Source organism: Eptesicus fuscus, chromosome 11 (genome assembly GCF_027574615.1).
Source record: "Eptesicus fuscus isolate TK198812 chromosome 11, DD_ASM_mEF_20220401, whole genome shotgun sequence".
NCBI lineage: Eukaryota > Metazoa > Chordata > Mammalia > Chiroptera > Vespertilionidae > Eptesicus > Eptesicus fuscus.
Genome location: NC_072483.1, coordinates 31,273,547 through 31,297,905, shown reverse-complemented (window position 1 = coordinate 31,297,905; position 24,359 = coordinate 31,273,547). Strand labels below are relative to the sequence as shown.

Here is a 24,359-nt window from a genome sequence, read left to right as displayed (position 1 = left end):
CCTCATACTCAACTTTCTGTTTTTCACTTCATCTTCTTTTCATTTACAAGCCTAGAAGTCTTCATAGGGAACTTTTAAGTTGGTTTTGGCCAATGTCCTTATGACTTAATAGTTGAAACCTTCTGACTATTTGGAGCACAGAAGATGAAGATGAGGGAAAAAAAAGAACTTATAAGAAAAAGAAAACAAATTTATGGGCCAATTTTAGTCCTCTCTGAGACTTTTGAAGTAGGTGATTAGAGCGATGGATGTGGGGGACCAATGAGGGGAGGCGGGAGTTTGTACCTGCATTTTTCAGCTATGCATAATGTGTTTCCTGGGTCCAGCCTAGGGTCCTACAATTCCGGGGGGGGGGGGGGGGGGGGCACTGATAAAGGGGTTAAAGGGCAGGATCTGAATCCTTCCTATCCAGTCTCCTCACTGCAATGTGGACAATGGCTGACTTTGTGTGTTTGGGTCCCCAGTGCCATAGGGTTGTGTTTCCAGTGGCTTTTGTCACTCATTGATGAGCAATCCTCCATTTTCTTTCTTTTCTGCTCCCACCTCCCCTTTGCACTACTCCTGATCGACTGAAACTGACATGTTTCAGAAGCCAGTCTATTACTGTGACCCAGGCAAGCCAGTTCCCACATCTGGAATAACCTGGCTTAGCTACTGATTTATGGCCTATATACCTATGACAAACCATTTTTCTACAAAAACCACCACTTAACCCTTCCCCACCCAAGACTTGCTTCCTATATTTTATATGGATGTCTTAATTTAGGAGACAAATGTTTTTGCTTTCATAAATGTCCATGCATCTTCTGTAGATCAGTCCTTACTAAAACGTTTTTTAAAAAATTCTAGTAAAAATCAATATGCACACAGATTCAGTTTTCCACCTCCTCCTGGACTTGCACAGTCCCATCCATCAGTAAAGCGTCCTTGGAATCTTCAAGTTGTCCCAGAGCCTTGGTCTGGAAACAGATCCCGCAGGGTCACCCTAGAGGGCGCACTGTTTACGTTGTCTGCAAGTAACCAGACAGCGCTCGCTGCCTGGCTCCATAAAAGGGGAGGAGGCGGATCAGTTTCCTTCTCTCATTGAGAAAGAAGAGGATTGGAAGGCCGAGCGTATAAAGCCGCGCAGAGAGCGTGAAACAAAGCAGTCGGATCGGAATTGGACTTGGGAAGCGCGGCGTGGAGTCCAGCATAAAACTTGTTGGAGGGGAGTAACGAGCCTGCTCCTCCAGCTCTCCTTGTCTGCGCCGTGCTTCAGGGATTCCCACCAGGCTTGCAATTTATTTTTTTATATCTGCTTTTTTTATATATAGAGAAATATATATATATATATATTTTTTCCTCTTAAGAGAAAATTCCTGTTCTAAGAGAAAATAAGACAAGATCAATGAAGGAGAGAAGAGCCAGCCAGAAATTATCCAGCAAATCTATCATGGATCCTAATCAGAACGTGAAATGCAAGATAGTAGTGGTGGGAGACAGTCAGTGTGGGAAAACCGCGCTGCTGCACGTCTTCGCCAAAGACTGCTTCCCCGAGGTGAGTGTGGCCGGCCGGGGCTTTGGGGATGGGGGGCGGCCCTCGGGGTACCCCGTCTCTAGGTGGGTTTCCCTTTGCTTTTCCCTCTTCCCCTATTTTTTTTTTTAAAGCTGTCTTTTTCACCCCTCATTACTCCCACCGGTTAGACTGGCTGCCTGGAGAGGGAAAGTGGGCAGGCAGGAAGCATTTAGGGGTTGGGACACGCCTGCACATTCTGCTGGTAGCTCTGAAACTTGTCCGGTCCTGTGTGCAGAACCTGGGGTTGGGAGATTTGGATCCTCAAGTCTTGGGGAGCCGATGGGGGCGGGTGGGGTGGCGAGTGGGGAGCCAGGGGTTTAGGAAAAGGCCAATGCCTGTTCGGTGTGTGACCTGATGTGTCGGGTATTTTATTTTTAATTGAGGAGGCAGTTTTTCAGAGGGTGTGCTTGCGGCGTCGTGCATTTTAAGATAACCTCTGTGCCCTCTTCTGTCCATTTTGTTCGTCCAGAATTACGTCCCTACAGTGTTCGAGAATTACACGGCCAGTTTTGAAATCGACACACAAAGAATAGAATTGAGCCTGTGGGACACTTCGGGTAAGAGTCATCGGGACCGCGTGGTTCTTGGGGCGGGTTTCCAGCCGCTCCCGGGTGCGTGGCGGCTCCCAGCACCCGCCGCCGCGCGCCACCAGCGCTCTGCCGCCCCTCGGTGAACGCGACCTTTCCCGAGGGGTTCCCGAGGTCCCCGCGGGGCGCTAATTTTGTCCCTTCTGGGTGGGGTGAGCTGATGGCAGTGGGGAGAAAAGAGCGCTGTGTGCCCGCAGGGTGACCCCGCGGTGGGGGCCGCTTGTAGCCGGGTGGCCAGAGAGCGGGTGGCTCGCGGGACTCTCTGCCCGAGTCGCCTCGCAGCTGCCAGGGGGGCTCGATGTGGGGGTGCTGCGTGCGCCGCCTCGGAACCACCTGGCTCCCGGCGGGCACTCCTCCAGGATCTAACCTGCTGATTTTCTGGGAGGCGGGGAGCGCGGCGGGGGTGGTGGTGGAAAGTGGGAGGTGGGAGAAAATCCCTGAAGCGACGCAGTTGCATTCGGATCCCGCCCCTGTGGGGGGAGTGGGGAGGGGGCGAGGACCCGGAGCGCGGGCCGCCGCGCCGCTCCTGACGCCTCCAGCCGGGAATGCGCTGGCGGCGGGGCTGCACGCGGCCCGCTGGTCCCCGGCCTCCGCTCCCAGCCGCCGCCCCGGTGCCGACCTGCAGATCCCAGCTCCCTTGCCTTTCCCCCACTCCCCGCTCCTCTCGGTCACGCTGTCCCCCGCCCCCCGCCCCCCGCCCAGGCCATTCCCTCCTGACCCCTATTGCATCACCCCCGCCCGCCTACGAGGCCGCGGGCCGCGCACTTCGCCTTTGACCTTCCCGTCCAGTTGAATTATTGACGTCGTGGTGAATTAGTTTCAAGGATCTGGGGTTCAAGACCGGGTTATCGCCTTCCCATGCGCCCACCCATCCACCTGGTGCGCGGTGGTGGTTGGGGCAGGATTCCAGCACACGGCTTTGAGGGGTCCCGGCAGGGTCTGAGGGGGTAAGGGCACCCTCTGGAATCTGGGTCTGGGATCCAGGCGTCCGCCGCTCGTGCGTGCGGGCGCCGGGGAGCGAAGGAGGGCCGTGCTCACCGAGGGCATGGCCTCTGGAGGAGGAGGAGCCAGCGCGAAGGCTGGTCAAAGCCCCCACGCCTCTGCGTGCAGCTTAGCAAGCAGCTGGGCTGCCGCAGGTGAAACCGGCCAAATCCCGGCTGAAACTAGCGCGCAAGTGCCAACACGCAGGTTTTGCTGTCAAGCTGGGAGTAGCCTCCCAGAGGTGCTTCTGGGCTGTGCGCGCTCCCCACAACCTTAGGCTTCACCCTCTGCAACCCCGGAGGCACCCCGGGGGATGGGAGGGCACCGGGAAGGAACTGGACTGACAGGGTCGCCTGAGGCGGTCCAGGCACAAAGGCCGGCGGGAAGTCTCGCACCAGCGCCTCTCGTGGTCACTGCCCGATGCTCCGAGTTCTGCAGTGAGAAGCGCCGATTTTGTTTCTCCCTGGAGAGCCAGGCTCTTCCTGGAGCCTTGCCAAGGGCAGCAGAACCAGGACCTCAGCGTGTTTTGTATTGGGGATGGCACACAGTCTCGCAGCTGCAGGGAAGGTGTTGATAGAATGCTAGTGCTTTCTTACCTCAGTAGTTCCTATCATCAGCGTTGTTACAGAGCCCCCAGTACTTAATGGGATCTAATTCCCAGACATATCAAGGTATTTGTTATACCTGATGGGCAGGGCAGCTGGTTTGGAACCAATAATTAGCACCAGTAATCCTCTCCCCCCCTCTTCTCTTCCCGCTCCCCCCCCCCCCCCCCCCCCCACCCACACACACACAGGTTTGGACCTAATGCAAGGTAAAAAGTATTTAGGCAGTTAGGTGTGGGGCCTGAGTCTGATCCAGTCGTTGATACGAAGCTGTGCTCAGATCTTAGCTACTGGTTACCACCGATTTCTGTGAACAAATCCCCTACCTCCCTGAGTCTCATTTCATTGTCTGAAAAAAAGAGAATAGAGAGCTAGATAACGCGCAGGATCTCTCCCAGCCCTTTGCTTCTTGGCTTTAGGACACCGGACAAGCAAGTCTTTTTGTTTCCCACGATGTTGGTTGGCTTCTGCTCTCAGTCCCAGTAGATCTGGCATTCCAGTGCTGGGGTTTTCACCACCCACAAAGCAAGCCAGGTTCTGGTCAGAGCCATCGCTTCCTGGTGAATTTAGGAAGGAGACTCATTTAGGTAGGGGAGGGGCCTGGGTGGGCTCAGCGGAAGGAATGCTGGGTTACACAGGCCCTGTCTCAGGCTTCAAGAGTCACAGGACCACCAACGGAGATTTTTCGATTAGGCCTCCGAAGAGCTAAATTGACTTTTTTTTTTAAAGCAGAAAAAAATGACACATTGTCTTTTAAAGGCTAGAAAATAAACAAAATGTGGACAGTTTATAGTTGGAAGCTATGCTTCACATGTGCAGTAAATATCAATCACTTCAGATATTTTCAAGTATTTAATTCAAACTTTCTGCATACATAGCATCATGTCTCACACGCAGTATTCACCCAATAAAATATGTTGCATGAACAAATGAATATGCATAGTTTCCAAGGAGATCAGATTTCCTGACATTTATTACCACTGAATTACCTGTGCACAAAGAATGTCAACTTTATAAACATTGCCTTTCATCAAATTAAAGATAATCACCTGAAATGAAGTCTGTAGTGAGATAATCACTTGTATTTTTACTTAATGAAACAAAACGGATGGATGTTTAACTAAAATATAAAGGTTTGAAAAAACTGTGATTAAGAGAATATCACTGCAAAATTATTCCATAATGAAGTCTTTGCTCCAATAGAGGTTTATACAAATGGAAAACAGGCATAGTTAGAATTCCATTATGTTATTTGTGAGACAAAATATTAGTTAATTAAACACAGTTACCAAGCACTGCTTAAATTCTAAAATAGACTCCACCAAAAATGGTGTGTCATTCATGAGCAAAATACATCTAGCAAGAACCACTACATCAGCAGCTAATCATTTCAAGTGTCTTTAACATTTTTCCATTGCAACTCGAGCTTTTCATGGCAAATTTCTAAACAGGATTACTTTTTGACGAATGTTTGACATTTTCTTTGCCCACTAAGACATTTGTTTAGTTCAGGTTGTGAAAATAACTGCATGTGCCTTATGCCTCCTGATACATTTATTTTTTCCAATTGCTATCCATTTAACTTTGGAGATAAGATCTAAACCAAGTCTGTAAAGTCTTAAATGTCCATTTTATTTTTCCTTTCTGAAACATTGTGAACGTTAGAGATTTGTTTAGGAAAAATTAGATGTTCCTCACTTCACTTATATAAGTAGAGAGATTGCATGAACTTTGTCCTTTGAATGGCATGCTCCTCATGTTTAGCCTCCTAGCAGAGGGATAAACATTCAGGAAACAGAAGCAATTCTTGCCTTAGCTGGCTTCCATACTTGGAAGGCTTCTCATAAAGGGGTCTCCTTTCCCCCCAGCAGTCACACAATATGCACAGGCAAAGCTCTGCCAATTTGGGTGTAGGAAAGAACATCAAGTGCAAGCAGGCTATGGAGGGTCTTTTTGCACCAAGAGAAAAGATAATTCATTCCCCACTTTATAAGGCACAGAAACGTAATAGTGCCTTTCACTCTCTCTCTAGCTTCCTTCTCTTTTTCTCTACCTATTATGTGCAGGCCCTATGTGAGGTCTTAGAGATGCAGTGTCAGTTTTAAAAAGGCCCTTCCCCTAAGAGTCATATAATTCAGGTGGGGTGGGGAGTGGGGAGAAGGAAACCCTCCCCCTTTTTAGTGTAGCTCATATTCAACTTATGATGAGGGTCTTGCACCACGTGCCCTGTTCCACCTGGTTACAGTGTATTTCCATTGTCAGGCATCCCCTGTGTTGTAGACCCTCCCACCCCCAGGACACACACCAGTTAAAGCCCCACAGTGGCACTTGGCTAGTTGATTTCTGATGGTTGCTCACAGTCAGCCCCTCTGAAAGTAAACAAAACCTCCTTTGAACTAATGCCAACATGAATCCTCTAAAAGATGGTGGTGGGGGGCTAAAGATAGTCTTTGGATACAGATCCGTAATTTCTTGATTTTGATGAGAAGTATTCCCTTTTCATTACGAAAATGAACATGTTTATTAATAGTTGCAGAGATGCCCAAAATAATTTTCAAATTTACTCCATGAGCTTCTGCAAAACCATGGGTCCTGGTATCAGCACTTTGAGGTGATGAGTTGAGATCAGAGTAGTTCTACTATCTATCATGTGCTTCAGAGTCGGCCACATTTGCCAAGCATGGAAGCAATTTGTAGCATGGAGCTAATAATAGAAGCTTAGTCATTTAAGGATCACCATATCTTTCCTAAGTGATTTGATTGCAGTGTAATTTCAACGCATGTGATTTAGGGAATAATAGTCATTCATGCCAGCTTTTAACCAAGGCAAGTTAATGCACATTTTATTTCAGGCATATTATTAGTTTTAAAATACTCAGTTCAGCTGCTAAAATTCCCCCACAATAACTATGCTGTTTTCTCATGAATACTCTTTTGAATCTTGTCATGATATAAGCTTCTTTTAGGCCCTATGTGCTAAACTTAGTACTTCCTTATTAGTTTTTAACATGATTAACAGAGAATACAGTTGTCTTTAAATTTTATACTTAAAGGAAAAGGGAAGAAAGAAAAATCTTAATTATTCATGGTCTGACTTTAAGGACAAACTCTTTACAAATAGAAGTCATTTATATTGTTATATCTATAGCTTATACATAAGTTTAAAGAATGGTCTCTGTGACAAGCATTCTACTGAAATATTTCTTAACAGGAATGGAAATGTTCAGCTGTGTTGGAGATTAGTGTATAATTAATTCAGAAAAGCAGCTTCAAAAGAAATCACTGGTCCCTCTTTTGTGATTTACCATGTAAATTAACACATCAAGGCAAGACATATAGAAAGGAGTATAAAACCAGTAAGCATTTTTTTTTTTTTTAGGGCATTGTGTGTGCATGAACTCTGATGAATGCTGTGGGAACAGGGTGGGAACAGTGCAAAGCTGAGCCCTCAAGGCTCTTAGCAGTCTCATCTTTGGTTCTTTAATACTTGTTTATAGGAGGGTGAGTCTAAGGTTCTAAAGCTGGTTTCACCTATCGAGAAGATCCAAAGAATTGAAGGCTACAGGGCCAGCCCAAGCCCCTGATCTATAAGTCATTGCTCATTGAAGTCCACCATAATGCCTTCCTATCTCCAGAAGTTGATGCAGTTCTTAAGAAGTCTTTAACATCCCTCCCACTTGGAAACAGCTTACATTTATTTAACGATTCAAGGAAACCAAGATTCTGAAAGCTGAAGTCTAACTTAACCTTGTTAGAGAAAGACAGAGAATAAGCATTTACAAAGAAGCCACATATTCATGGGTGATGTGACTACCAAGGGCAAAATTGCAGAAAACCAGTTCCATCATAAGGTAGTCATGATCCCTAGGAGCTTAGAGTTTCAAAACTAGGTTCAACTCTTAAGTATTTATCCTGAAACTCTGTAAGACATATAGATTAAGTTTGGGTGGTGATTTTCAATAAGCAATATATAAAACTACATTTGGAGATTTTTCCACCATGCAATGATTTCAGCTTAAACTCTAGATTTTAAAAAAAGTAAAGTATAAATTCCCTTCCTGAGTCTACATCTGTCTCTAGATCTTTTAAAATTTAAACCCCAGTTAGTGCTAAGTTTTCTCCAACCTAGTTTCTTACTCAGTTGTACATTTCAGTGAGGCGTCCATATTGGTCATTTTGATGGCACCTGAAATAACCAGATGTTTCCTTATTAATCCAGTTCTTTTGCATGTAGATATGACACCAGGGATCAATAGTTTCTCCAATAAGCTCATGGTACCTGGTGGGCTGTGCTAAATGAATAAGTTGTACCTCAACCATTTTCGGATGCCCTGAAAATGTCTTCTCGGTTACTATATACTGGCAACTTGACTCAGAGACACCCTTGACAAAGCAAATTTCCATTGACAGGGAATGCAACTGGGAATTTGCAGAAGTTTGACCAGGTGTTGTGAAAATTGGTTTTGAAGAGAGCCTGATGATGTAGGATATGGCAAGGCGAATTCACCTGTGGGGCTCTTCTCCTAGGAATTAAGTATTATATGGAACACAAAGTCTTTGATCTGTTACTGAAGAATAATGCCATTTAAAAATTTTATCCGTATCTACGCTTATCCTTAAAGCTCTGTGACTTAACATAGTTCCACTTTAAGTAGAATGTTTGGATTCTAATATTTTTTAAAAGTCTCAGTAAGACTAGGAGTTTATTTACAGCCCCCAAATAGTGACCTTATTTCTACCTCACTTGACTTTCCAACTATGCATCTGCATTGCCCCAAGAAATAAAAAATATTGATTCTATCTTTATAGCAACACAGAAGTGCCCCCGTCCACGTTTTCATAAAATCTGTTCATAATTCCAGTGAATCTGAACCTGTCAAAGAAACAAAATACTCTTCTCGGGAAAGTTTGTTGCATACTTGCAGGCATGGCATTTGTGGGGCACACTACTTGGGAAAAGAGTTCAGAGTCCTACACTGCGCCAGACAGAAAAGTCCTGCTCAGACTTGATTCACAAGTTGAGATTGTTGCTAATTTGGAGCTTTCACTCTCTAGTTGGCATGAAGAAATGGAATCCGCTGATAGCTGGGCAGATCATGTGTTTGCTGCTGTTGGCACAGATATTCTGTTGGTGGCCACTGAAAATACCAAAAGTTAATCTATTTTCTTGGTAAAAAAAAACAAAAAAACAAGAAAGCAGTATTCCTAATTTTATTGTTCTTGTTAGGAATTTCTTAAGGGGGAATGGAAAGTTTTTAAATTTAAGATTCAAGTAAAAGAAATTATATTTAGTAACTATTTAACTAGAAGAGCTTTCCGTTCTCAGACTCCTATAGAGACTCAGATTTGAAGTGGTTTTGCAAAAGGTTCCATAAAGCCTCCCTTTGGGCATGAATCTTCTCACAGATACATTTAATAATGTACATATATGGTATGTTCTATCTTTGTGAAAGGATGACGTAAACAGGCAGGTATGTCTGCAAAATTAGTTTCTGGGTGAGGCACTCTGTGACTCTTCTTGGGCTGGAAATGCTGCTCTCACGCAGCGTTAATGATCTTGAAGACAAAGATGAGTAGACCTGATGTTTCAAAAGCCTTTTAGAACTTGGCCAATGTTTGCCAAACTTGAGGAACTCAGAGCACCATAAATGTGCACTTATTCTAATCTACACCCAAGCAAAGAGGAGTTTTTTGGGGGGTGGAGGTGGGGTGCATATGTGGTGTAGTTGTTTCTTTACAATACAGAGTTTTCCTGAAGTTTTCTCTTTATGGTTCATTAGAAAGGACTTTGGAATAGTGCTGTGTGTTTCAAGTTTTGTCTGGCATAATAAGAAATGCTGCAGCTGAGATTTCCATATGCATGAAGCCTATTGCACATGCTGAGAAAGAGTTTTAGTTGAGAAAGCTCAGCTCAGTGCCTAGACTTACTGCATTTAGCTAAGGCACATTCTTGGGGTGCACACATTAGTACCTGCTGTGTACTGCAGTTAGAGTTCAGTACGCTCCCACATAGTAAAAAATGTTCAGCACTCTTGTGTTTAGTTCTACAGTTACCCTGGAAGCTTTGCACCTGCATCTTTAAAAATATATATATAGAAGTTAATGTGTTGCTGTTTGGCTTAACAGACTGTTTTAAGACTTTTCTGGAGGGATGTAGGAGTTAAGGGCAGGCATTGTTCCCGTTTCATGGGCTTACTTTCAGCCCTTACTTTGGTGTCACTTCTGCCTCCCATATTGGTTCTCACTTCACAGGGCATTCCTGGAATTCCTCTTCCCTTTTTCTTGGCCTGTGAGTTGTACCACACATGCCTGTGATTACAGCGTGCGCTCTCCAGCTTTGCTTTCCTTTGTGCAGTAGCGTGGGCTTTACAGAAGAGAACAGGGAATAATCCAAAGTGCTCAAGCAGAGTAAACACTGTGAAGTTACACAGGATCTTTTTTTTTTTTTTTTCTGAAGGTTGCAATTCTGCTTAGCTGAATTGTTAGATGATTTTTTTTTTCCAGGTAGATTCTTTTTCTTTTATAATTCTGTATTTTTTTTTTTTTTTTTTTACTATGAAAAAGTAGAGGCAATAGATTTTCCTATCCCAAAAGATCCAAAAATATTATGACTAAGTGGTCTTGTGGTCTTGTTATTTTTAATGACAAATTACTTTCGTAGTTAGTGGTTATACAAATTATGCTTATAACTAATAAATATGGGCATCCGTTTTATTGCCACTTTGGACACTCCTGTTGCTCTACCAGAAGTGAGAGGACAGGATCATTCCTAATCAGGTCTTGTGAAAGCTTTTAAAAAGTGCCTTTTTGTGGGTGGTGGGCACACAGTGCAATATACAGATCTTGTGTCATAGAAGTGTATGGTGGAAACCTGTATGAACCTATTAACCCATATTATCCCAATAAATTAAATTGCCTCTCTACACCTGTAAAGCAAGATGGTTTATTTCTCATGAACCTTCACATACATACTTATATTCATTCAAAACATTAAACCAAATGAAAACATGAACAGAAACAAACCTCCATAAGAATGTGGTACTAGTCACAGCTGTTTCCTTTTAAGGCGGGACAGTTTCTACATTTTGCAGCTATTTGGGTTGACTTACTTAGCACACAAAGCACATGACTTGATTCTAGTAAGCGGGAGTCTCCAGGCAGGACAGGACAGAGGACGGAACACAAAGCCAGATCCCCTTTGTGGCTGATAATGCGTGGGGGAGGGAGATCCAGCACAGAAAGGGCTGGCCAGAGACGTATTCTCTGCAGCCATGTGGTGAATTAAATTATGAAACCATTGTCTTGGTAGTCCCAGTTTTCATTACTCTATTTTGACACCTTTGTAATTCTCCAGCTGTCTTTCCTAAATTTTGTAGTATTTGGAAAAGATGGCCCCATGGTTGTGCAGAGCAGTTGTGGGTCTGAGATTGGCAGTGAGCACTCTCACCTCATATCTGAAGGAATAAGGCACCTGCAGGTGCCTCTCCTCCCACGTTCAGGTCGGATTGAGTCTGGGAAAGTGAGTGGTTTCCAAGAAAGGAGATCGATGAAAGCCTGGTTAGGTTTCTGACAATCCTCACTGTTGGAAAGCTCTGCTTTTATGGATCTGGGGTCCGCTCATTTCCTGCTAACTTTGAAGAGCAGAGGAAATCCTGGTGTTCTTGGCTGGTATTTGGATTTCCACTCTATGATACCGAACTTTCTGACTCCGTATTTGGAAAGCAATTCCTTAACGTTTACAGCTGCAGCTGTGTCAAAGTTTAGACTTTGGACACAAACAAGAAAGGTTGCAATTCAGAAAGTTAGCACTTCACAGAACAAATATACCCACACAGAGCCATAAGCCACCTAATTCCTGATGCCTCTCAGTAATGTTTAAATCCGTGAATTATGTGTGTCATTCTCTTAACCTCAGATTTCTTTAAGTGGCTGAAAAGGCAGGACGACAGCTTATCATTTTCAGAGTCATCCTCACTCTAATATGCCTTATTATTTAAAATGACTTGATTTTGAAAGAAACTGATCCCCTTAAGCATTTGGAAAATGTCTTTCAGTTGTCAGCCTGCTTCTAGGTGTGGGTAGGGAGCTGGTGCAGCTCATGAAAAATTCTGGCTCCCATTGTTTGTACTTATTCATACACTTCCTGATTCCTAGAACATTTCCTTCTTCCTTGATTGGTAGACACACCTGGCTTGAATTGTCATTGTCCACCTTAAAACAGCTAAGTGTCCAGGCCACAGTGTCTCTGGGTTCCTTAGTGACTGCTAGGGACCAGACTATACTGTGAATAGAGGCTGGTACACCCTAACTGCAGTAACTTCTAGAACTCAAGAATAGCCTCCCATTTTGTTTTGCTAGATTATTTGAAAAGCTTCTTTAGTCTTTCTCTCCTCCTGACTTTGACTATCAAGGTTTTGATTTATCAGGAGATAACATGTCATGTTTTTCTGCTAGAACAGAAGGATATGTCAAAATGAAATTGATTTTCAAAAAGACTTTGGTGGTTTAGATTTGAAGATTTGACTCTCTGGAGTCAAATACACACACACACACACACACACACACACACATCCCCTACTAAAATGATTTTCATATTATGCCTGTGAAATGTCAGTATACTGAAAATGATTTAAAAAATAAAAAGCATTGACAAGCTGCATTTGACTTTATAGTCACACTATTTTATAATAATTGGCCTCATGTAATTGCCCATCCTTTGGGATTCCTATAGGAAAGGGAGAAATCTCCTAAATGACTAGAGGGTTCTGTGGTGAAATTAATTGGCTGGTAACTTAAACCTTTTGGGCGCCCTGGATTTAACTCAGGCCAAGATCCTTGCATCATGCCTCTGTGTCACTCTCAGAGATGGAACTGTGTAAAAAAGTGATATGATCCAATATGGCATTTATTACATGCTTTGTTGTAACAGGAAGAGAAGCTGTGTAGAGTTTGGGGGTAAGTTTAACTAAGCAAGCTCAAAGGTCGATGGCTTATCCAAACTTGTAACTTTGAGGTGGAGTCCACAGATGCAATGTGGTTGACTGTGGGTCTCTTTGCAGAGCTGAACCTACCTTTTCCTCCCTCCCCAACTCACCCTTATCGGATTGTCAGAGTGATTTTGAGTTTTGGTCTCTTTCCCAAGAAGTAGCTCTATTTATGGTGCTGGCTACCACTCAGCTTTTCATAGCACCGACACAAGCATAACCATAGTTAATACTTACTGAGCCCTTACTAAATGCCGAACCCTTCCTGGGTCTATTTAATCCCAGGTAGGTAACATCATCTCCATTTATGAATGAAGACTCTGACGCAGAATCCCAAAGCAACCCTGCCCCTCTGTCAGTGGTGGCAGCGGGTTTGCATTCTGGGCCATTGGGCTCCAACAGCCTCTGTTTCACCCTGATGCCGGAGTCTTTCCTCTGAACCGTGCAGATGTTAGATCCCGGCTCTTCCCTTTGGAGTCCCATCAGATACAAGGGAGGCTTCATTCCTCTTCTGGCAGCGATGCATATGTTACTACTCAGCCTTTGTTTGTGTGTTTTGTTTTGTTTTTGCATTAACTACCAAGAATTAGAAGTATTCTAATTCCACCTGAGAGGAGGTGAAAGTGGGACCCCTACCCCCATGTGATATTCAAAGGATTTAATTCAAAAGGGCAGGATGAAGGCATGACAGACAAGAGATTTTCATCTAAAAACTTGTGTATTTTTGTCTCTTCCAGGTTCTCCTTATTATGACAACGTCCGGCCCCTCTCTTACCCAGATTCGGATGCTGTGCTGATTTGCTTTGACATCAGTAGACCAGAGACTCTGGACAGTGTCCTAAAAAAGGCAAGTGCTGGTGAATGATGACCCAGTTCAGTACCGGCCCATATATAACATAGGAACATGAAGCTGGCTGGGGAGCCCCAACACTCTAGTTAATACTCGGCTGTGTATTTTGGAGTTAGAACACGGAAAAGGACACTTTTACACTATATCAGGGTTTCCATATGTATCACCAGTTTTGATGATGAGCCTGCTTAAAATTGTATTTCATTTAAGGAACAAAATACCCTTTTAAGAGCCTCTGGGTTTATTCTTTGGGCAGAAATTATATTTGATTACTGTCAAGCATGCCTTCCTTCTTTCCTTCCTTCATTTACCCTATAGATTGTGTCTTAGTTTATATGTTTATGTTCCACCTCAACTCAGATAGTGAAAAGAGTGCAGTAGTGGCTATTTGAAGAGAGAGGCTGTGTTTCAGTAATGATGTTATTTATTAGAAACGGAAGTAGAACTAATATAGGAGGAACATGGGCATGTTTCCAGACACTAGACAAGGTGACTTGTAATTAGGGAGATGTCAGATACTAATCAGAACAGTAGTTGTCAACATGTTCTAGATGATAACATACCTGGTTTCTGGAGGTAAAAGGACCCAAGGAAGCTCTGGACAGAACCAGGGGGAGGTCAGGAGGAAGGGGACCTATTGCAGGTGGGTCCCAGGTACGGAGAAGGCCCGTGGGAGGGAGGAGCTGTCCTTGGCCTCCACCAGTCTTGGACTCAGTTTCTGGGCAGTTACTGAAGGCTTAGGCTTCACTAAGGATCATCCCGTGTTCTCAGTCCTGGCCCTGAGCGCTGTGGGGTTTCAGAATCAGACCCTTCTGTGGAGTGCCCTCTCTTTGCCATGCACTAAGGCTTACACAGAGGATGTGCTTGAGACCAAGGCAGTGTCATTATAACATTTTGTGTGTTTTTATTGACTTACACTTCTTTATCATGTTTGACTATTTATCTTTTTTGTCTTACAAAATTGGGGTTTGAAGGTGAATCATCACTCGTCTCTTTACCAAACATGGCAAGCACAGTTATCTCAATGAAATGTGCTTTTTAACTCCTCTATGTATCACAAATAATGCTAATGTTTGTCAGACTTAGGCATGAATACACCTTTCCTGTCTTCAGTGCTTGTAATAGTTGTTAGACATGCAGCAGAGGCCTAAGTCATTACACAGCTGAAGAGCAACGTAGCAACATGCCTAGTGCTTGTCTGTAGGTAAAAGAGATTGCTTGTTTACTGGAGTTTTTACTTGATGTAGCATCGGGTTATGCATAATTTATAATGAAGAGCCGTGATCCTGTTTTATTTTGCTTTCGTCCTCTGAGACAAAATGAATAGTGACATTGGCCTTAAAGATATTAATGAGTGTGTTTTACATTCGTGTGAGGTTTAAGGCTCATGATAACCCCTGTTATGGTTTGTCTTGATTAATTGAATCCTTTAAGTCCTTGAATATCAAAGAGGTTAAAGTGGCTTAAAGCATGATAGAATGTATTCTTTTTTTAAAATTCACCTTCCAGTTCTTAACTCCAGTGCCATTCAGCACATGGTAGATGTTCCTAAATAATTCTGGAAGGGACAGGAGGAATGAAGGGTGGGGAAAAGAGCGGGAGGAATTGGTGGATAAACTGGGCTCTTGTGGAAAGTATATTGCTCCCTTCAATCCACTGGTGTACTTGGCAGTAGAGTTCTTTGCCCACAGCACACCTCTAGCTCTGGAAATGTCTCCTCTGATAGTCTTCTAAACTACTCCTGCAGGATGTCCCTCTTGTCCAGGATCATATTCATGACTTCATCATCTGCACTCTTCTGTGAATTCCTTTTTTGGAGGCACAGTTATGTCTTAATCATCTTTGTAACCACCATAATATGTAGTAAAGCACTCAAATACATATGTGTGCCTGTGGGAGGGGAGAGTCTGGAGGCGTGGATTCCTGATCTCAGCCCCTCTAATCCCTCTTCCCCAAGAGCCAGAACTTTCCTGTGAACACTCTGAACTCCTGACTCCCATCCTGATGGTTATCTCAAGCTTGAGGAAGTGAAACCACAAAAAGATATCCATTTGCTCTTTAAAGGGACAATTAAAAAGGAGAATCCCCTGGCAGACATTTCTGTAGATTCTAAGAATTCCTGTTAGGTCACAAAACAATTAACCCAACATTGCACTAAACTGAAATATTTAGCAACTATGTAACTTAAAACTGACTCAAGGGCATATGAGCCATAGAACCAGATGCCTTTCTGAGAGCCCAATGCCACGGTCTTGGTTGATTTGGCCACTCGAATGGAAACTCCTTAAAGGCAGATTGTTCTGTTTATTAACTTTATCTCCAGTTCTTAAAATCTCAATACAGATTTCATCACATGGTAGCTGTTCCATCTTTCTTGATGGGATCAGTGAATGCATACCTGTGCTTATGTTGGCTCGGTCTTAATTCCCAGCCGTCCATGGTGGGAAGTGTCAGCTGAACACATCCAAGGATGTAATCACTTGTTACAATATATAATTATGCTTAAGGCACCTTTATCTTTCAGAGATACCCCAATAATTAAGATACTACTGAAGCTACCTTCTAAGAAGCTACCTTCTGACAACACCCAACAAGTCTCTTGCAGTAGGGACAGATACTGAGTCACAAAAACAGAGAATAAATAATAATATATATAAGTCTTCCCCAATGGATCCACTTGAGGTTGTAGTAAAACTTAATATTACTTAGGAGATAAATGCAAGTTTGCTTCTTTGTCTGAAGTGACAGTTCCTTTTAAATGTCCTTTATGAGTCCCATTTCTAATGTCTGCCAGTGGAGAAATTGTTTCCATTCTGTTGGGTGTCAACGCTTTGCTAATGTTTCGTCTTTTCCCTCAACAGTGGAAAGGTGAAATCCAGGAGTTTTGTCCCAACACCAAAATGCTCATGGTTGGCTGCAAATCTGATCTTCGGACCGATGTCAGCACGTTAGTGGAGCTCTCCAACCACAGACAGACACCAGTGTCCTATGACCAGGTATGTATATGTTGTCAGTGTACCAGTGTGGATTTTAAAAAGGACAGAAATGGAACATCACTCGTAATAAATAAAATTAAAAGTAGCCACTTTTCTTAAGGCTCAACCAGTGGTCAAGTCCAAGTGCAAGACCCTTTTCTAAGATGCAGAATGAGCACTATCTGTCCAGATTGGGACCATCTGTCAACACAGTTGAAGGGGCTGTGCCTTCACAGGAAGCATCTATGCTCCTTTGGGGCAGCTCAGATCGGTGTCAAGACTACAAAGTGAGCACCAAAGTGAGCACCAAAGTGATTGGCTAAACCCTCCCAAAAAGCTTTCCAAAATTTTTTCAGTGGTTTATTGTATAAAGGATTCATATGTGTATATGCATAATAAGACAAGTTTGGGAAAAAGTCTTTTAAAATATGAATGTTCTGGCATTTAGAAGGGCAATCACATCTTTGATTACGGAGTATATGAACAGTGGGTCATATGCTACCTTGTATATTTCTGTAGCTCCCACTGGATTTAAGAGAGAAGGTGGTCAACATCGGTACTACTCTTTAAGAGAGTTCATCTTATTTTACACTCAGCAGCACAATATAATACTACAAAAAGAGAAAGCCTTTGCCAGTAAAGTAGAACACTCCATAAAACTGTCTTAGAGATTCATCACTTCTTCAGGTGTTTGCTAAGTATTTAGAAAAGAGGAGAATTGGTTTTAGAAATTTATTCTCTCAAAACTTACAGATTCTAAAGAGAGTTCATGTTGAAAGAGCTATAATTTTTTTTTAGTATTCATTATTTTAAATGCTGTAGTCTTTGTCTTGCATTTCTAATTAACAAAAATTTCGTTATTTAGTAAACCGTTTTGATGCACACTTCCTTTTTGTTCCGCACACTGGGTTGTGTGGCCCGTGTTTAGAAATTACGTATTTGGTGTTTACTAAAGTTATAGACAGCATAACAGTATTATTTCTTTCATCAATTTATTTTGGCCCTAAACTTAATTCCATACATATCAAAATTGATTCTGTATTCTATTCTTTATCCCTGTTTTTTTGGTATAGCCTATTGACTAATCTTGATTGTTATATACACTCAAGAAAATTGAGTGCCCCATGAGGTGCTGGAACAAGCTAGGGGCTGAATCACCCCTGCTAGAAGCATGTGGAAAATGCATCATTTATATTCATGATCTTCAGCTGCCTTTTTCCAATAGTAGGACCCTCTGAGTAATTCTATACTTTGCTGTGACCTGGAAGACAAGAGTATCTAGTTACTCTGGGTTACAGTTGATAGTGAAGATGAATCACCTCCTTAAGCTTCTCTCCTACTTCTTTGAATCAGACTAACTGATACTCTGGGCCTCATTTAGTGATGACCCAGTGACAGCCTTTAGCACCTCTGGGATGTCAAACAGCATCTACTGAGTGATGAACATTGAGCACCTTAGGACTGACTGGTTCTTGACTGCAAATATTTACAAAATGGTAAAGAAGGCAGTACAAATTTAAAAACTGGGTGTGTTTTTTTTTTTTTGCAGCAACACTTGGAAAATCCAGTTAACATTAGAAATGTTTTGCGATGCATTATTATTTAGAAGACACTTTATAACTTTTCCCAAAGACTAATTGCTAAATACAGTCCCTTCTTTTACTTCTCAGGGGGCAAATATGGCTAAGCAGATCGGAGCAGCCACTTACATCGAATGCTCAGCATTACAGTCAGAAAATAGCGTCAGAGACATTTTTCACGTTGCCACCTTGGCGTGTGTAAACAAAACAAATAAAAACGTTAAGCGGAACAAATCACAGAGGGCCACAAAGCGGATTTCACACATGCCCAGCAGACCAGAGCTCTCGGCAGTGGCTACGGACTTACGAAAGGACAAAGCGAAGAGTTGCACTGTGATGTGAATCCCCGTTACCTTCGATGAGGACAAGGAACTTTGGTGTAAAAAACAAAAACACTAACAACGAAACAAAAAGGTGAAGTCTGAATGAAGTGCACAGCCGAAAGTCACATATTCCGGAGGCTTAGGAGGCATTTGAGAGGATGCTCATCTTTTTGGAATCCTGTCCTTAGGTTCGGCATGTAGAACAAGTGGTGAGAAGTGAATACATTGAAGAGTTCTGAAGTGACTTGAGAAATATGCCAAAAAGAGAGAGGTTCAGATGGGCTAGAGGTAGATGAGGAGGAAGGCGAGTACCTCCAAGAAGAAAAATCCCGCTCGGAACGGTGCTTGCATTATTGTTTTCTTTGTTATAATCTAGTCATGGATCTCTACTTTGATTTAATGTTTCAATGTTTTAATCTCCTTACAAAAAAAAGTATATATTAATATACCGTCCTCACTGGGGAACTGGCACTGTGACCTTAGCGTTTAGTTTTCTAGAGGATGAGATCTAATTTCCTTCTAGCTCATCATTAAAATGGAAATTGTATCAGGACCCTTGGGATATCCAGAGGAAAAGTTGGCGAGGCTTTGAAATCTTGCCTTCCCGACAATAGCTGAGCGAGAGGGCTCTAAAGAAAGGCTTTTGCAGTCTTGCAAGATATGCAGATGATCCAAGTAGAAAAAAGTGTCGATTTTTATTCAGTCTGATGGTTCTGTTCATCATTGTGATTGTCATTAAAAAGTGGTAAATTGCTCAAGGTAATATTTTTGTGCGCTGTTTAGAAGAGAGGGTGTGTGATTCTTTTTTTTTAATTTTTGATTTTTTTTGCCATGGTTAATGAAAATGCAAAGTCAAATAAAAGGTGTTTTGGTTTGACATCATAGGATGAATGATCTAAGGGGGGAAAATGTAGGTACTATTTTCACCTGAAGAAATAATGAAGGAATAGTAGCAGAAAGCACAGTTTGTGAGTAAAGCTGTCTGGAATTGTTACCAAAAGTACAAAGCAAAAGGCCTCTTATTTGGGGGATGAAGCTCTGAAGCTGGCAGCATCTGATGATCAGTTGGTTTAGTTCGCTTTCTTTAAATGAACACGATCACAGAAGGACCCTCTTGTCCAAGCTTTAGAGTAGCCTTAGTGGAAAATTATGTATGGTCCGTCCTGACACTATGCTAGCCATTTCTAGAGTGATTGCTAAACCTCACTTAGCCAGATTCTGCCAAGGCCCCTGTTCAGTACTTGATCGCTGTTGTTAGCTAAAATAATCAGCAGTTAAAATAGTTTACAGATACTTTTGACCAGTTTCTTTTAGAGCTTCTTTCAGAGTATAAACCCGATCTGACCTGTTGGCGCTTGTTGAAAACGAGCTTTCTTTCCAATGATAAAGCTTCATTTTTGAAGTGTTGAAGCTGTCGCTCCCATTAAACTGTGGCAGGAGAGGAGATTAAGGTAATTACAAACTTGGTTCTATGTTTTACAAGCACTTTGTTTTGTCTCTGCAAGGAAATACCATTCCAGTCATTTCCCATGAAATATAAACGTTTCTACCAACATAATATGCTTTGACTGAGGCAGCATTATGCTTTGGGCAGTATTACAAAATAGCTGGCAAGTGCTTTCTGTATTTAAATATTGTAAAAAGAAAATAAGTTATAACTGTTAAAAAGCAGAACTTTCGTTGCATTTTTTAAAATGTTGAAGTCAATTTGTATGTTTGTTTGGTCAATGTTTCCGCAGTATTTATTAAAACATACTTTTTTTTTCCCCTTCAAATAAAAAAGTAACCATGTCTTTGTCTAAATGTGATCTGCCTTTTATTGTCTACTTCCTGATTTAGCTGTTTAATTTTGACAGAGATGATTACAGAATCTGGCTCATGTTTCCAAACCTAGTAGGCTTTGGAATGTTTTCATTCTGGGCAGTAGTAGCAGTTTCTTGGGGAAAGATAAATCTGCATCTATAAAGAGTTTTCATGATGATTTCAAATCACAAAAAGAAAATGGAACATAATTAGACTGATTGCATCTTAGACATAAAGGGCCATGATACCACCTGGAATTAACTTGTAGAAAATGTGGGAATTCCTTGAACAGCAGTAATGACACAGTCTGGTGCAGCCTCGGGTCATAGATTTACTTCTGAGATGAGGCTAGTCTGCATCCCTGCCCTCGGAGACCCTAACCTCAGTCCCTAACTCAGCCACCCACCTTGCAGCTCTTCTTGTTCACAGAGGCCAATAGAGCAGATGACCCAGGACCCAGCTATTGCATCAATTAGGGGGAGGGAAGCAAAACAAAACAAAAATGACCGTATTTACAGTTGCAGCATCTCAATAACATAGGACAACACAATATAGGCTCCCGCAGTGTGTGGAAGATGAAAAGGAAGTGTGGAATAGCTTAGGACCAAGGGAAGCCTGGGTTCCCCTAAGCCTAGTTAGTTGGTTCTACATTAAGCTAAAACTTACACATTCAGAGGCTGTTGGGAAGGAAGAGATCAACCAATGAACTTGTATGCATATATGCATAACCTGTGGACACAGAGGGGGTGGTAAGGGCCTGGGGTTGGGGCGGGGGAGGGGAAGGGAGCGGGCTGGAAGAGTTTAATGGGAAAAAGGAGAACCTATGTAATACTTTCAACAATAAAGATTGAAAAATACAAAACTCTTACACATAAGTTTTACATAAATGCCTGAAGATACTCAAAGAGGGACTTTAAAACTCAGCTATTTTTTTCTACACAGCTAAGTCACTTCGTATAAAAACTGCATCCCGTAGCTTTTTTTTTTTTTTTAATGGCTTTAGAAATCTTTGAGGTATAGTTGCTTGGAAAGAATTCTCGGAAGCACAAACCAACGGGGAAACCTGAGGACCCAGCATGAGTGAGTGAATTAAAGAGCATTGACATGGGACAGCCTCATAAAAAAACTTTTAAAAGCAGAGAATTGCCAAACATGTTTGGGACTTATTCTTGTCAGCAAGCAGTAAAGGGAATAAAAGTACTTTCCTAATTCTTGGCATTGAGCAACTTCTCGGCATAATATCTAAGTCAGACTTGCAAGAAACGTGTTTCTCAACAATGACTGGCATGGAGCAGCCAGGGGGTGAGGAGGTGGTGGCGGTGGCGGTGGAGGGGGATACACAAACTGCTGAGGTTCTGCTGACCGCGGTGGTATTTCATAGGCTGTACAGTAACGTTTCCCTCTGGTGAATTGTTCCTTTCCAGCAGCTTTAATTTGTTAAACCCAAAAGAAAAAAAATGTGTCTTCAGCCCTAGGCATGTATGCCTTCCTTTTTCCCTCTGACTTTTTGCTTCAGCAAACATTTATTCTAAGCATTCTGTGAACATTCCTTTCTATTGATTAATAGTCATGATTAATGTCTCTTTAAATACTAAAAGGTGATTTTCAAATTCTGAGTTAAGACTTTAATTGTGTCTCTCTCACTTCCATTAATCTTCTCCAGGAATAGTTGCTTAGAAGATTCTAGTCTTATATGGAATGTGCCTTAAGTCAAATTTAGAAATAACCTAGGGAATTCTTTGTTTTATTGAAGGAATAGATTTTTTTAAAAATCACCTTACCCTCTTAAGACTCTCAAAACTCAAAGCTGCATGTCCTCTTTTTAATGGATTATTTTGACATTGGCATTCTGTTCTAAACACCCGTTTTTATTTTGTCATTCTTCCACTGACCATGTGACTTTTTAGAGTACCTACTATGTGCTGGCACTATTCTAGGCTTGGTCCATAAAACAGCATCTCTGCCCCAGGGAGTTTATATCTAGTAGAGGAAGATGGCCACAAACAACACAATGCACCATGTCTGGGTGGGATTTCCGTGGACATCTCCATGATGGACATCTCCATGGGATATCCATGGTAACAGTCACAGATGCAGGGTTGGTGGGAACATTCCGATAGGTAGTCGGGAACACAACTGCAAAAGCCACATGTTATACCACATTTATATTGCTATAATGAAGTGGTGCAAGTGGAATTCCCAAATGCATCCTAATGGCTCACATGGTGATTATGGAAGAGCAATGTGAGATATGGTGGCCAGTCAATATTGTGTCTGTACAATAACCCTAGATTTTTATGGCTGGTCAGAGTTAGTAGGGAAAAGACTCCTTCCGAGCTGAACATGAACGCCCTCTCCCCTAATCTGTTTGTTATAAAATGTTGCTTCATAGCTATAGCTTTGTACTTTATGTGAAATCTTCAATTGTTGAACAAATTGGAAAGTAAAAATGAAGTATAGTTTGAAATAAATGAAATAAAATTATAAAGTAAAATTAACTCTCAGGAAATTACAAAACATGGTGGTATTTATATAGTACTTTGGGTGAATGAAAACTCATTATTTATCTAATATTGAAAATACACATTTAGTGGGAGTCTACTAGTAAAAGATCTTTTAAAAAGTACTCACAGCCCTAACCGGTTTGGCTCAGTGGATAGAGCGTCAGCCTGCGGACTCAAGGGTCCCAGGTTCGATTCTGGTCAAGGACATGTACTTTGGTTGTGGGCACATCCCCAGTAGGGGGTGTGCAGGAGGCAGCTGATTGATGTTTCTCTCTCATTGATATTTCTAACTCTCTCACCCTCTCCCTTCCTCTCTGTAAAAAAAAATCAATAAAATATATTATAAAAAATAAAAAGTATTCACAGTGAATTCTAAAGCTCTTAATCTCTGCCCCTCTGGGAACACAGGAAACAAATTCTAATGAACCCTAAATCTGCAAGCTTGGCAGAGCCAATTCATTCTTTGTGATTTTTTTTTTCTTCAGATATATATATATATATTTTTCTTTTGAAGGGAGACATTAGTGCCTATCTTCCATGAACATCGAGGCACTGATGGTGAGCTTCTATTATACAACAAACTTTTAAAAGGCATTTCAATGAAAAATAAAAAAGGGGTCATTATATGACCAACCCCCCTGTCAAAGTAAGAGTTAACACTGAAATTGCACAGGTTATGTGCCAGGCACTGTCCTAAATGGTTCATACCCCATCACAAATGAACTGGGTAATTTAAGTACCATCAAGTTTACTATTTTACAAAGAAGGAGCTAGGTATTTTCTTCAAGGTCAAGATTAGAACTCAGACAATGCAGTCCAGCTCTGCAACCCCATGCTATCTTCACCGCAATGCCATCGTGTCACAAATGTGTACTGAACACTTCATGTGTACGGCATAGAGTCCCAGGTGCATGAAAGCTGAGCATTATGATCATACATCTGCTTTCTGAGCCAGAGTGTGGCTGCATCTACCCTGACATCCCCGAGTCAGCACCCTTACGAGTCCTTCCCACACCTTCCTGTTCCCTCTTTCCTCTCCACCTTCACTTCCATGCTTGCCCTGCTTCCTGGGTGGTGAGAACATTCTGAGGGGACAATGGAAGAACCTGTCTTGATCTGCTCAGGCTGTCAATACAAAATACCATGACAGGGTGGGCTTAGACAACAGACATTTATTTCTCACAGTTCTGGAGGCTGGAACTCCAAAATTAGGGTACTGTCCCATCAGGCTCCTGGGGAGCACACTCTTCCTGGACTGTGGACAGCCACCTTCTCACTGCATTCACATGGCCTTTGCTCACTGTGTGTGCAAGGAGAGAAAAATCTCTTCCTCTCATAAAGCCACCAATCCTGACCCCACACTTATGGCCTCATTTAACCTTAATTAGCTCCTAAAAGCCTTTTTTCCAGATACAATCACATTGGAAGTGAAGGCTTCAGTATATGAATTTGGAGGGACACAGTTTAGTCCATAGTAGGACCCATGGATGGCTGTCACCCATGGCCTTCCACAATCCAAGGATTCTTGAACTGTCCTAGAATCAAAAGGTTTCACAGCCATAGTTCTAAAATCTTTCAGCCTCCAATGGACACTGGAGAAGCCAGCACTCAA

At 42.3% G+C, this 24,359-nt stretch overlaps 1 protein-coding gene across 1 annotated transcript; it reads left to right on the top strand.

Annotated features, from left to right (window-relative positions):
• Nucleotides 1-1,103: 1,103 nt before the first annotated feature.
• Nucleotides 1,104-20,237, top strand: RND3 (Rho family GTPase 3). The gene is made up of 5 exons (XM_008138697.3): nt 1,104-1,537; nt 2,025-2,112; nt 13,450-13,559; nt 16,424-16,558; nt 18,208-20,237. Exons 1-5 carry the CDS (start codon nt 1,388-1,390, stop codon nt 18,457-18,459), a joined length of 735 nt encoding a protein of 244 aa, XP_008136919.1. The 5' UTR covers nt 1,104-1,387; the 3' UTR covers nt 18,460-20,237.
• Nucleotides 20,238-24,359: the final 4,122 nt, after the last annotated feature.

Coding starts and splice junctions, on each gene's coding strand:
- RND3 (XM_008138697.3), top strand. CDS start 1,388: ATGAAGGAGAGAAGAGCCAGCCAGAAATTATCCAGCAAATCTATCATG. Junction 1,538..2,024: donor CCAAAGACTGCTTCCCCGAG/GTGAGTGTGGCC, acceptor TTGTTCGTCCAG/AATTACGTCCCTACAGTGTT. Junction 2,113..13,449: donor GAGCCTGTGGGACACTTCGG/GTAAGAGTCATC, acceptor TGTCTCTTCCAG/GTTCTCCTTATTATGACAAC.